This window comes from Leptonychotes weddellii, chromosome 9, assembly GCF_054177405.1.
Source record: "Leptonychotes weddellii isolate Sample4059 chromosome 9, ASM5417740v2, whole genome shotgun sequence".
Taxonomy (NCBI): Eukaryota; Metazoa; Chordata; class Mammalia; order Carnivora; family Phocidae; genus Leptonychotes; species Leptonychotes weddellii.
In genome coordinates, this window is record NC_138377.1 from 99,027,568 (window position 1) to 99,040,539 (window position 12,972).

Here is a 12,972-nt window from a genome sequence, read left to right on the forward strand (position 1 = left end):
GAGAATATATATATATACATTCAAATGCTAACAAAGGCACAGAGTATTTCTGGAATTTAAAAAAAAAAAACTGGTTGCAGTGGTTATATCTAGGAGGAAGGGCTGGGAAAAGAGGCTTACTTTATAATGAATATCATTTTAAATTATGTTTATATGAATTTCTGAATTAAAAATAAAAACTAGTTAAAAATTTAAGAGATTATGCTGACAAAACAGAACCAGACCAAGAATAGCATTGATGATGACTGGCAACACTGCCTGTTATTATAATATATTGTAGGGAAAGTTGCATAAACTTCCAGTTATAAAATAATTAAGTCATGAGAATATAATGTAGAATATGGTGGCTACAGTTAATAATACTGTATCACATATTTGAAAGTTGCTAAGAAAGTAGATCTTAAAAGTTCTTATCAAAAGAAAAAAATTTTTTGTAACTATCTATAGTGACAGATGTTAACTGAACTTCTTGTGATCATTTCATAATATATACAAGTACTAAATGATTATGTTGTACCTTGAAACTAATGTTTCATGTCAATTATGCCTCAAATTTAAAAGTTAAATAGGGGCGCCTAGGTGGCTCAGTCAGTTAAGCATCTGACTCTTGGTTTTGGCTCAGGTCATGATCTCAGGGTCATGAGATCAAGCCCCCCATCGGGCTCTGTGCTCAATGCAGAGTCTGCTTGAGATTCTGTCTCTCCCTCCCCCTCAGCCCCTCCCCCACTCTCACACAGGTGCAGGCAGGCAGTCTCTCTCTCAAATAATCTTTTATTTATTTTTATTTTATTTATTATTTATTTGACACAGAGAGAGAAACAGCGAGAGAGAGAGAGAACACAAGCAGGGGGAGCGGCAGGCAGAGGGAGAGGGAGAAGCAGGCTCCCCGCTGAGCAAGAAGCCCGATGCAGGGCTCAATCCCAGGACACCGGGATCATGACCCAAGCCGAGGGCAGCCACTTAACCGACTGAGCCACCCAGGTGCCCTTACATAAATCTTTTAAAAAAGAAAAAGTTAAATAAAGTGCCTGGCAGTGGAGTGTTAATAGTCATTTTTGCCTTAATAAATTAATCAAATAACCAACTAACTAAATTAAAAAAAATTCACCTCACAGTTCATCCCAGTCTCATAATATGGCCTTGTTCTGTGATGCTTCAATTATTTCCAGATACTAACATTTTATCTCACAGATATTTCTCTACTCATAAAATTGTAAATCACACAGATGCGTATTATTTTCTTCTACTGGAACTCTAATATTAAAGTTGTTTTTATTAAAAGTTATTTTATACTGAATGGATCAAAAGGTACAAAATAGAATCAACAAAAGGTAAGTTTTTCCTTACCTCTGGATTCTGACTAGTTCCTCTTTGTAGAAAATAATCATTGATATTAGTTTCTTGCGTCTAATTCAGATAGTTTGTGTGTATGAGTACAGATATAAAAATGCTTTTTGTTTTTTAAAAATATACAAATAGTAGCTTTCTATATAGTGATTAGCTCCTTAACAAAACACCTTGGAGAATGGCTTCTTTTACTTTAGTGTTAAAGCAGCATCCTATTTCATAAGTGTATCTAGTTTATTTAACCATTTCCTTATAAATTTACGTTGTTTTCAGTCTCTCCCTATTACAAACTCCTCTTCAATAAAAAAACTTGTACATCGCAGCATGAACAAGTGTGATATATCTACTGGATAAACTCCTAGATGTGTAATTGCTGGGTCAACATTTTTTGTTTTTAAATATTTCTAAAACTAAATACATGATTGTTAAAGCACCTTCTCCAAGAAGGTTATGCAAATGACCCTCCAATTCACAATATTGAGAAAAATCTGTATTTATATATCTTTCCAAATTAGGTAACTAATTCATTTTCAGTTTTGCCCACTGATGAACAAAATAGGAAATCACTGTTCATTTTAATTTGACTAACAAGTATAAACATTTGTCAATTTCTTAAGATTTCTATGATTTATCATAGTCCCTGAAATAAAATAGTTGTTGCATAAATGAATTGTCCTTACTGTCCTTTTTTTGAATATCAGATGCTTTGCTCATTTTTATCCTGAGGTATTGTTCTTTTCTGTTATAGATATGAAAAAGACTATTCTTGCAAGGCTTAAAGTGTATGAAGTGCCTAAGCACTACCTGTTAATAACAGGCCCTCTACCTTCTCTACCCATTCCTTAGTATATAATCTCGTTTAACCTTCACCAAGATCCTCAGTGGTGGGTGACATTATTCCTATTTTATACATGAGTACATTGAAACTCAGAGATTAAGCTGTCTAAGGTTACTCAATTGGAAAATCCTCCTTCAGAGAACAAAAGTAAGCCAGGCTAAGGGCTTAGACACAAGCCTATGTCCTTTTGTTACGCTGTGCTTTACTGCATTTCACAGATTGAAGGTGTGTGGCAACCCTGAATTGAGCAAGTCTGTCAGCACCATTTTTCCAACAGCATTTGCTCACTTTGTGTCTCTGTGTCACACTTCAGTAATTCTGACAATATTTCAAGGTTTTCATTATTATTGTACTTGTTAGGGTGATCTGTGATTAGTGATCTCTGATGTTACTATTGGTAATTGTTTTGGGGCACCACAAACTGCACCCATCTAAGAGCACAAAGGTAATCAATAAATGGGTGTGTCCTGACTGCTCCACTGACCAGTCGTTCTCCTGTTTCTCTCCCACTCCTAAGGCCTCCCTATTCCTTGAGACACAATAATATTGAAACTGGCTGATTAACAGCCCTAAGTGTTCATATGAAAGGAAGAGTCACACGTCTCTCATTTTATTTTTTACATGTCTCTCACTTTAAATCAAAAGCCAGAAATGATTAAACTTAGTGAGGAAGGCACGTCAAAAGCCGAAACAGGCTGAAAGCTAGGCCTCCTGCACTAAACAGTTAGCTAAGTTGTGAATGCAAAGGAAAAATTCTTGAAGGAAACTAAAAGCACTTTTCCAGTGAACATGTGGATGATAAAAGAGCAAAACAGCTTTATTGCTATTACGGAGAAAGTTTCAGTGGTCTGGACAGAAGATCAGACCAGCCATAACATTCCCTTAAGCTAAAACCTAATCCAGAACATGGCCCTACTCTCTTCAATTCTACGAAGGCTGAGAGAGGTGAGGAAGCTGCAGAAGAAAAGTTTGACACTAGCAGAGGTTGGTTCATGAGGTTTAAGGAAAGAAGCCATCTCCATAACATAAAGGTGCAAAGTAAAGCAGAAAGGGCTGATGTAGAAGGAGGATCATTTGCTTCCAGACTGACTTTAGGTAAATAACACTGCAGGTAAGTGAAATGGTGGAGAACGGGGACTACTATACTCTTTCCCCTTGGCTAGATACTATCTGTCTAAGCTACTACTCCTTTGTCAAGAATGAGCAAAAACGTCTTTTCTTTTGTAAAGCTTTCCTTCATTTTCCCTTTCCATAATTCAACAGACTTTGTACTATTTTCTACTAATGACTTTTTAAATGCCTACCTTCACTGGCAAATTATGAGCTCCTATAGGGCTTAAGTCATCCTTGTAATTACAGAGAGTATTATAAAGTACACAATAGAGATACATAATACAATAGAAAAGAACATAAACAACGGTAAAATATGTTGGAATGTCTTTTGAATTAGTAGTTACATTTGTAAAATCTTAAATAGTCCTAATATTTTTTTTTTTTAGAAAGGAGGGAAAGTTAAAAAGCTCCTATGTCTGAAAAGAGATCATATTTGTACCTTTCATGAGTAAACATTTTCACGTTTCTGCGATTTTAGGAAGCCACCACTGATAACAAGTCACAGATTTCAAGATATGTCTGCCATTGTAAATTTTTGTAAAGACATAAATGATAACCCCACAGACATCTGATAAAATTCCTTAAATATATCCACAGAAATACTGTAAAATGTACTTCACACTGCTAAAAATTACTTCTCGCTAACATAAGAAATAGATTTTAACTTACTAAATCAGTTTCTTTTTTTCTTCTTTTCTTTCTTTCTGTTTTTGGTACCTGATGGGAGAGAAATACAGAAACTGTGATATAACAAAGACGAACATACTTTCTTCTTTGCGAATGCTGAGATTTTTGCTCCACAGGTAATAGTGTAAGCAGCTTTTTATTGTTCAAAAGAAAATGTGCAGTTCTAGCAAGCAAATGTAAGAAAATTTTTAAATTCAGTGAAACATAGTATTCATAAAACCAACAGAATAAAAGGATACTTTAGGGATTCTTATCTTTTTAAACATAATTTCTGTTCAGAAGCCACTCCACATTAATTTAAATGATTATTTTATTTTAGTCATTAACTGAATGGTTACTAACTTTTTTAAGATTGCACTTTCCATATTTTGGCTCTAAAATACCCTCCATCCCAGAGCTAAATATAAAAAGGTATCACTTGTGACACAGAACGCTCTTTTATACATGACATTTCCTAATAACCACAGTATAGAACAATCCAAACCTAACCTTTAAGATTATAAACAAAGTCAGTATATGCTTACTAAAAATCTATGTATAACCTAGACCTAGAACAGAAGAACTTTCAAGGATTAATTTATATCTGACTACTTCAAAAGCGAGTTAACATGGCTTGTAAATTTAAACACATATAAACTAGAATAACTGAAAATAGGACCCAATCAATAAAAAGGATTAATAGTATTCCTGATACCTAATAATTAGATACCTAATTATTTCAGCTGGGGTAATGAAAGGAAACATATAACACATAACTTTGTCTTCTGTAATATGGATTTCATAATTGTTATTTAATAGGGCTGAAGCAAGAATTAAATAAAATATACAACATCTAATTCCTGGCACTCAATAAATAAATGTTATTATTAGTGTTATATAGATTTCCAGAAGCACACATTTTCCTAAAACCTAACTCAAGAAGAAATATAATTTGTGGTTCCTTACAGAAAGGCCATTAAATGATACAATGAATTACATCTTTAACCACAGTTTTTCAAAAGGAAATTCATGTAGTGACCTCTATCAAAGTAGAGGGTATAATGTTGAGGAAACAATGTTATACTTTAACTCAGCAAAGACTACATTAATTGCAGAAAGTTTAGATAATATGGTCTGATAAACTTTTAAGATAGAATTAAGTTTGCTCAATCTAAAGTAGTGCTAAGTTGACATGCTCCCTGTAAAGTTTTTCTCAAATACCAAACACTGTCGCAAACAGACTCTTAAAAAGAAGAATTCTTAACTGAATCCTTTTAGAAATCAAACATATAATATTTACCTTTGTGGGTATATAATCCAAAGTCTTGAATTCATTCATATATTCATCTAAAAACACTTTAAAAGTGTTGACCCAAACTCTGACTGGAGATTCACTCCAATCACGCTGCTCAAGCCTCATGGTCTTTTCCAGAATCTGTTCAAATAGTGCGTAGAGGTCTTTATACCGTATGCTTTTCCCATCATCTATCTAATGAGCAATAAGAGAAGACGTGTAAGGTATTATATAAAGAAATTCTCTAAACATAGAAGATTGACTCAACTTGTATTGGGTAGTGTTTAGAATAAAGATCAGGATCCTTTCTAATGGGCAAGCCCATGAGGTCATGTTGTATCTGTAAATGCCCTACTGTGGAATGTCTGCAGAATAAAACCTATTAAATTTTAGCAAAATACCTAACAGTTTAAATAACGTAACAATTTCAGAAAGTCCTGGGAACTTCTCTACAAGTCTGGCTTTTAAACTATATTTAGCTACAGAGATTATTTGCATCCCACTTAATTACCTATCGCCTCAGAAATGAAACTTGTTTAGATAGTTCCACTCTAAAATTGAAAGAATGAATACTTGAATCCTTGCCTAATGATATGTTAGGTAACCATTATTTTATTTTTCCAAAGAAGAATGACATGTCCTGAATAACACTGTATTACTCGTTAAGGAATCTACACGGGATTACTTTTAACTTATTTAAATAAGGTCTGGAACTTTTGTGAGAGGAAAAAAAAAGGGGGGGGGCTTTAAATGACCAAAAAGTGTCATATATATTTAGAATTTGTTTCTCCTTCACCTCCTCAAAATAAGTTGAACATTTTTGATCAGGGTTAGAAAACCACTATTAAGCTATACTTCATAATTTTGGCTCTTCCTATGTGATTTAAGTGTACTGGAGCACCCAACAACCCGGAGTCCCTCATCTAGGAAATACAGGTATGAAGCAGAGAAAGACATGAGCATAATAAGCAGTTGAGCAGGATTAGAAAAATACGGCCAACATTGTCTCTATGCAAACCTAGTCATTTGCTATAGCCTGATTACCACTCTTACCATGGCCTTGAAATTCCTATTCTCTCAGACTGCATGGTTCATGTTTTTAAAAAAGCAAAAATTCTTACACTGAGAAAGAAAAAGTAAAGGATACAAAAGAAAGTTCTCCTGACTTCTCTTTTCACAATGAATTATAGACTGAACAAAGAAAAATGATTAAATACAAATTATTTTATAGAATATGAAAATTCATAGATTCTAGAGATCAAAGCATTATTATCTACTTTAGCCTTCTAAAACCATAAACTTTATATGACCAATGTCATATAAAATTATAAGGTAAATCTGAAAGTGAAATAAACTGATATACATAAACCAGTGAACATAAACTGCTCTAATTTCACTGGGGAAAAATATGTAATTCTACACATAGGAAAATTAGAAGCTAAAGCCAGAGCTAAAGGATTATGAGAAGTCAAAATAGCCATAAAATCACATTTATAATATGTGAATTTATCATCTTATAAGAAGATTCAACATCGTAAGAGAGGAAAAAAAACTACTCAAGGAAACTGAAGGAAGGTATTAATCTGAGACCAGTCAGTATGCTTTTCCCTACCTATTCCTAAAACAAAAACAAGGAATGTGAGAAATCTCTCATTGAACACAGCCTCCGTATTATCTTCTACAGCATACACAAATTTTTCATATGTTAACTACTGAATATCTCCTAACACAGTCCAACTTACCGCTAAGGCAGATGAATAAAAGCTGAAGATATTCTGCCGAAATTCTTTCAGGGCTTTTTTAAATACAACATCCACTAATGTGTCTTTCTTGCTGTCGTCATTATCTAGGTCATTCATCTGGGGGCCACAAAAAGTTTCTGTACACAATCAACTAATTAAAAAGAGGTGACTACAACAGTGATATTGATTGGTTCTTCAATAATGATGGTCCCTATGGTCCTGAAAGTGCAAGCCCCTGCTATTATGGGACCGAGGTAAAAGCATGACTAGAGAGTCAACGTTTTATTACTACCAGATGATTTCTAAGGTCCTTCCAACACTATATTATTCTATCATTCTGTTACCAGAGAAAAAACTCCAAGTATGCAATGACAAGCCTCACCTTAACACATGGAATATAATGTGACAATTAAGGTAAAATGCAAGTCAACAGTAAAGCATAAAACCTTAACTCCTGTCCACCCAGTCTGAGTAATGCATATCCTATTAGTTACATCTTTTTCAAAAAGAACAGACCACCTAACTTACTGAAGCTTATGTAAACTTGATCTATAGGGGCCATATTCTGATAAAAACAAGCATTCCGTAGTCAAAGCCACTTATGAGCCTAACTCAGCATGCAGAGTGTACCTTTTTCAGAAGAAATTCATCCATACTTTTTAAATCACTGACACTTGCTATGATCTGGACAGAGTCATTTTGCCAGTGCATAGACTCCAAAGCCACATTGCTGATCTTCACACTTCGCTTCCGCTTTGCCTTTGGAGAAGGTTCTTTGTTCTCTTTAAACTCCTTCCGGCAACTACCAGGCAATTCTGGGCTCAAAGGAGGTGTCGGGTGATACTGAACTAATTCTATAATTCAAGATAAAGTATCCAAAAAAAAATTTTTTTTAGTGAAAATATTGAAATCTCCACATTCTTCTTTTTAAATTTAACTTCCTTTAGTAAGTCACTGAAGGAAAAATACGTATCTGAAAAGCAAAGTAATATTAATGTTTGCAGTGAGGCAAACAATAAATATAGACTGCACAATTGTACAGAAAATGTACTTTAAAATTACCACTTTTCAATGGAAAATGCCATTATGTCTGTGAAGGGGCTAAGGTCTGATACTAAAAACCTGGATGGAGGTATCTTATAGAACTAAAGCCTGGATCCCAAATACCTCAGTCCCAAAGGAAAAAAAGAAGAGTATATGTAACCACCCTAACACATTAAATGCTGACCATTAAACCAATCATAGCTTTACTATATTTGTTTGAAAGAATATTCAGCTATATACAAATTCAGCAAACCAGTGAAGTTTGATAATTATTATTATTTCATTACTAGGGTCTAAAGCCATAAATGCTTCAGTGATATTACCTGTAGTTATCCTGGCAACCTGTCTAGGGAGCCAGGTAAGTCAACCTGCTCACTTCTTGGTCTCCTTAGTATTTAGGATTTTCTTATACATCTCCCAAATAACTGTCTGAATTTCTCAGAGAATTCCTGGAATGCATTACCTTTGTATATAATATTGGAAAGCACAACAAATCTTCTCTGTTTACAACAGGGAAATTGACTGCATGTAAGTCCATTGGGTTTACCAAAGCCCTACCTGGGGCTTGATAAATATATTGGCCCCTCCTCATTTCACATATCTATTTGTTTCCCCCACATGTATTCATTCACCTGTCCAATGCTATGTCCTCATTCCCTCTAAAAGCTAACTCTGATAATGAAGGAGAAAAGTAGCCTCCTATATGCTAAATGCCACGTCAGGCAGAAAGGAAGACAAGCCCAATCTCTGATATGTCACCAGAATAAAAATTATAAAGATATAGAATATACATATATGCTAATTAGTATCAATTGATTTTAATTCCATTATAGAACCAAGACATAGAAGTACCTAATAATTTCATTTAGCAAAGTAAATATCTTTCCTATAATAAAAGAAATAATGATTACTAAAGAAATTATAATACTGTTTCAGTATTAAAAACAAGGGATACCTTAATAAATTACTACCTGAAGATAAATAAAAAGCTACAATCTTTATTTTTATATATATATATATCCTTATGAAGCAACACACAATGAAGTCTGCTAATAATATATGCTTCAACTTAAGAGCTTTATGCTTCCTTCTTAAGAATTAACTAGGAGAATAGAACTGTGAAAAATGAAAAATTCAGAATGATTACTATAAACCAAATTAGATACAAGAAATTGATCCTCTTAGTAATGTAATGGTAAGGATTTCCCAAATTTCCAAACTGGACTTGTAGTATTCACTTAATTTACTATTGATTTTATCCATATCATTTTGCCAACTCATAGAAGCAAAGCCACAAGACACAAAAACAGGGCTCTAACGATAGGTCTACCATTTTTTTCTCTGACACACAGGTGCCTCTGCTTTGGTTCATCCATTCCTATGTGAAGCTTAATCTTACTCTCCTTGTCCCTTTGTCTTATCCAGATATGAGAAGTTTTGTTTACTTATTGTAACTGGCCCCGTTCTATCCTTCCTTTAGAGATAACTTTCTTCCTAGACCCACTTTCTTTTTTATTCACCTACCCACTGGTATTTTACCCACTCATTACCACACACCCACCTCTGATGTATACCCATCCCATCACTGTTGAAGATAGCTGGCATCTTTGCATAATGATTAAAAATTCTCATACATGTTTGAGCAAAGGGTTGGGGAAAACTGCATAATCATCTAATGCTGGAATTACTGGAATCCTTAGAGAGTTAGTAATTCTAGCATTTAGAAAGGCCAATTTTCTCAACAGATGAACTAACTGCTGGGTATGTTCAAGTGTGTTATGATTGATGCCCCCAAAATTAAAATAACAGCTACAATTATAAAGCCAGTATAGTATAGCAAATACTTTATAGTAGGTATTTAATATGTACCACAGTGGTTAAGAATGTGGCCTCTGGAGCTAGGCTACCTAAATTCAGGTCTCAGCTCTACCAAATACTATAAGTGAGTAAGGAAATAACTTCTCTGTGCTTCACCCTTCTCATCTATAAATTGGGAATAATAATCATATCAACCCCCCAAAATTGAGAGGATCAATTGAGTTAACACATACAACATGCTTAGTACAGTGCCTTGCACATGGTAAGCACTTAAATATTAGCTGCTATTATCTTTAATTTTTACTAATTATACATATTTGTTAAGTGAATGAATGACAGCTAAATTTTTACACTTTAGAAAGGTGAGGCTAACCAAAGATGCACCATCATTCTTAAAGTTGTTGCTGCTTCACCGTTTTGTACCACACTTCCTTGGAACTTCTATACAATGTCATTTTATAATTATCTTTTACTTAAGGAAAGATTTTACAATTCTGGTCCTATTTCATTAGACTATCTGGCCAATAGATTGCCATTACAAATACCAGAGGAATAATGAACTCTCAGAAAGACTGAACAAATTATAAGACAATCTCCATCCTTTGTCCATTTTTACCATCTGGAAACTGATGAGCTGGAATCACATCAGAGCCAGCAAAGAATCCCGAAACCTCTGACTGGGTGGCAGCTTTCACTCGGGTAGTCTTCTTCTCCCCTTGTTTCCCTTTGGCCCAGAATCTCATCTTAGCTCTCTGAGGTCTGTTTTTAAAAATAAAGGTAAAAATGGAAATTACTATGTTGCAGTGACAATATCTGTACATAACTTTGAGCTATATAAAGACCTTTCATGTGTATTACTTCATTTAACCTTCACATTTAAGTTTAATCATATTTAATCTTCAATTTCACATTTAAATTTCAATCTGGAAGGGAGATGGTTTCCTCATCTTGAGTACAAGAAATAATAAGTCTCAGAGATGGTAAATAATTCCCCAAAATGAAATGGCTAAAAAGCAGTGAAACTAGAATTCCAACTCAGGTTTTCTGGTTCCTAAGCTGCTATCTTTTCATTCTTGTCCTCCTTCCAGCCTGGACTTAGCATATAAACAACTTAACAACAAAGAAAATACTTTTTAAAACATCACTGATATCCCATCACTCTAAAACATATTTGTTTACCTTTTTGGGGAGGGGTAATTTCCTTCCATTCTTTATCCATTAAGTATGCCCATTTTTATATCACTGTAATCATGATGAAGATACAATTTTAAAGCTTCCCACTTACCATTATATAATAACGGTTTTAACTATTTTATATTTAGAGGTTATCAATATTATTAACAAAAACTACCATTTATTTGAGTTGTTATTTTGCTCCAGACACAAGTGCTTACATTGGCTTACCTTAATTTATTTATAAACACAAGTTTATTAAAAAAAAAAAGTTTACTTTCAAACTACTATACCATTATCTATGTGAAAACCTGGAGCCTTAAACATTAGATAAGTTTCCCTAAATTACACAGTGAGTGACAAAGCTGATAACTACTTTGCTATATGGCCTCATTCTTAGTGTTTATATACTTTCTCCCATCACATAAATAAAAAAAAAAACACCTTAATAACGACAGATCACATAAACTGACCATATATCATGTATCCTAACCCTATACTAGGAGCTTATTTGTGTATTCATTTTTTTCCTTTGTATATTCACTCAATCGAAAAAAGCCATGAGCATCTACCAGGAGCCAGGCACTATGCCTTTATGATATACCTAATTTTCACACCTACTATGATAAATAGCTCTTACTATCCTTACTTTTTACACATGAGCAAACTGAGGCTTACAGGGCTGATGAAGCTGGAAGTTAAAATCAGGTCTATCTGGTTTTGAAACCCACATTCTTTTTTTTGTTGTTCCTTTTTTTTAAAAGCCTATTACTAAACTTATACACCTCAAGAGTGTAAAGAAAAGTTGTTCTACAAGGCTTATTACAAATGACAGTATCCTTCTGCCATTCTTATTCCTTTTCTACTCCCTGGAGGCAACCCTTTTGAATTGATTTAACTGACTTTTTAATATTTACTGTACTTATATTGCTGTCGTACTTGCAACCACAAGTAATGATTAAGCATGTTCCAACACTTCTGTTCTCCACTCTATTCCACAAAGACAGGTGTATCCCCAAAAGAACCAAATGGTAATTTGAGTTATCTGAATATACAGTATTTTCTTATAGTAACAGTCACTTTTTCATTATACAAATAATATTCACAACTGAGGCATGCAGTTTCCTGCATAACCTGTTTTTTTCTAGAGTTAATAAGGGTTTTGCTTTACATTTGCTCATTTATCTACATACAATTCACCTTGAAATGTTTCACTAGTTGTGTGTATCTCCTTTCAATATTTTCAAACAAAATAAGCCATTTCTTTCTTTTTTTAAAGATTTTATTTATTTATTTGACAAAGAGAGACACAGAGAGGGAACACAAGCAGAGGGACTGGTAGAGGGAGAAGCAGGCTTCCCACGGAGCAGGGAGCCCGAAGTGGGGTTCGATCCCAGGACCCTGGGATCATGACCTGAGCCAAAGGCAGACACTTAACAACTGTGCCACCCAGACGCCCCGGTACTCCATTTCTTTAAAAAATCTCTCCCAGAGCTTTCCAGCCTGCTCCAACAGGCATGGTTTCCCTCAGTGCTGGTTATACAACCATTATTTGAAAAGCTACTTTCTTTCTTGTTTTTTAAATTTTATTATGTTATGTTAGTCACCATACAATACATCATTGGTTTTTGATGTAGTGATCCACGATTCATTGTTTTCGTATAACACCCAGTACTCCATGCAGTACGTGCCCTCCTTAATACCCATCACCGGGCTAACCCATCCCCCCCCCAACCCGCCCTCCCCTCTAAAACCCTCAGTTTGTTTCTCAGAGTCCATAGTCTCTCATGGTTCATCTCTCCCTCCGATTTCCCCCCCTTCATTTTTCCCTTCCTTCTCCTAATGTCCTCCATGCTATTCCTTATGTTCCACAAATAAGTGAAACCATATGATAATTGACTTTCTCTGCTTGACTTATTTCACTTAGCATAATCTCC

At 34.4% G+C, this 12,972-nt stretch overlaps 1 protein-coding gene across 11 annotated transcripts in view; it reads right to left on the reverse strand.

The window, feature by feature from the left end:
- Positions 1–12,972, reverse strand: part of MYO9A (myosin IXA) — a 271,185-nt gene that overhangs the window by 72,494 nt on the left and 185,719 nt on the right. For all 11 annotated transcript variants that reach the window (XM_081831336.1, XM_081831342.1, XM_081831337.1 and 8 more), the window contains 5 exons: positions 10,479–10,621; positions 7,631–7,854; positions 7,001–7,117; positions 5,265–5,453; positions 3,968–4,015 (listed from right to left, as the gene is read on the reverse strand). In XM_081831336.1, the coding sequence (XP_081687462.1) occupies positions 3,968–4,015; positions 5,265–5,453; positions 7,001–7,117; positions 7,631–7,854; positions 10,479–10,621 (721 nt within the window). The remainder of the gene's footprint in view (positions 1–3,967; positions 4,016–5,264; positions 5,454–7,000; positions 7,118–7,630; positions 7,855–10,478; positions 10,622–12,972) is intronic.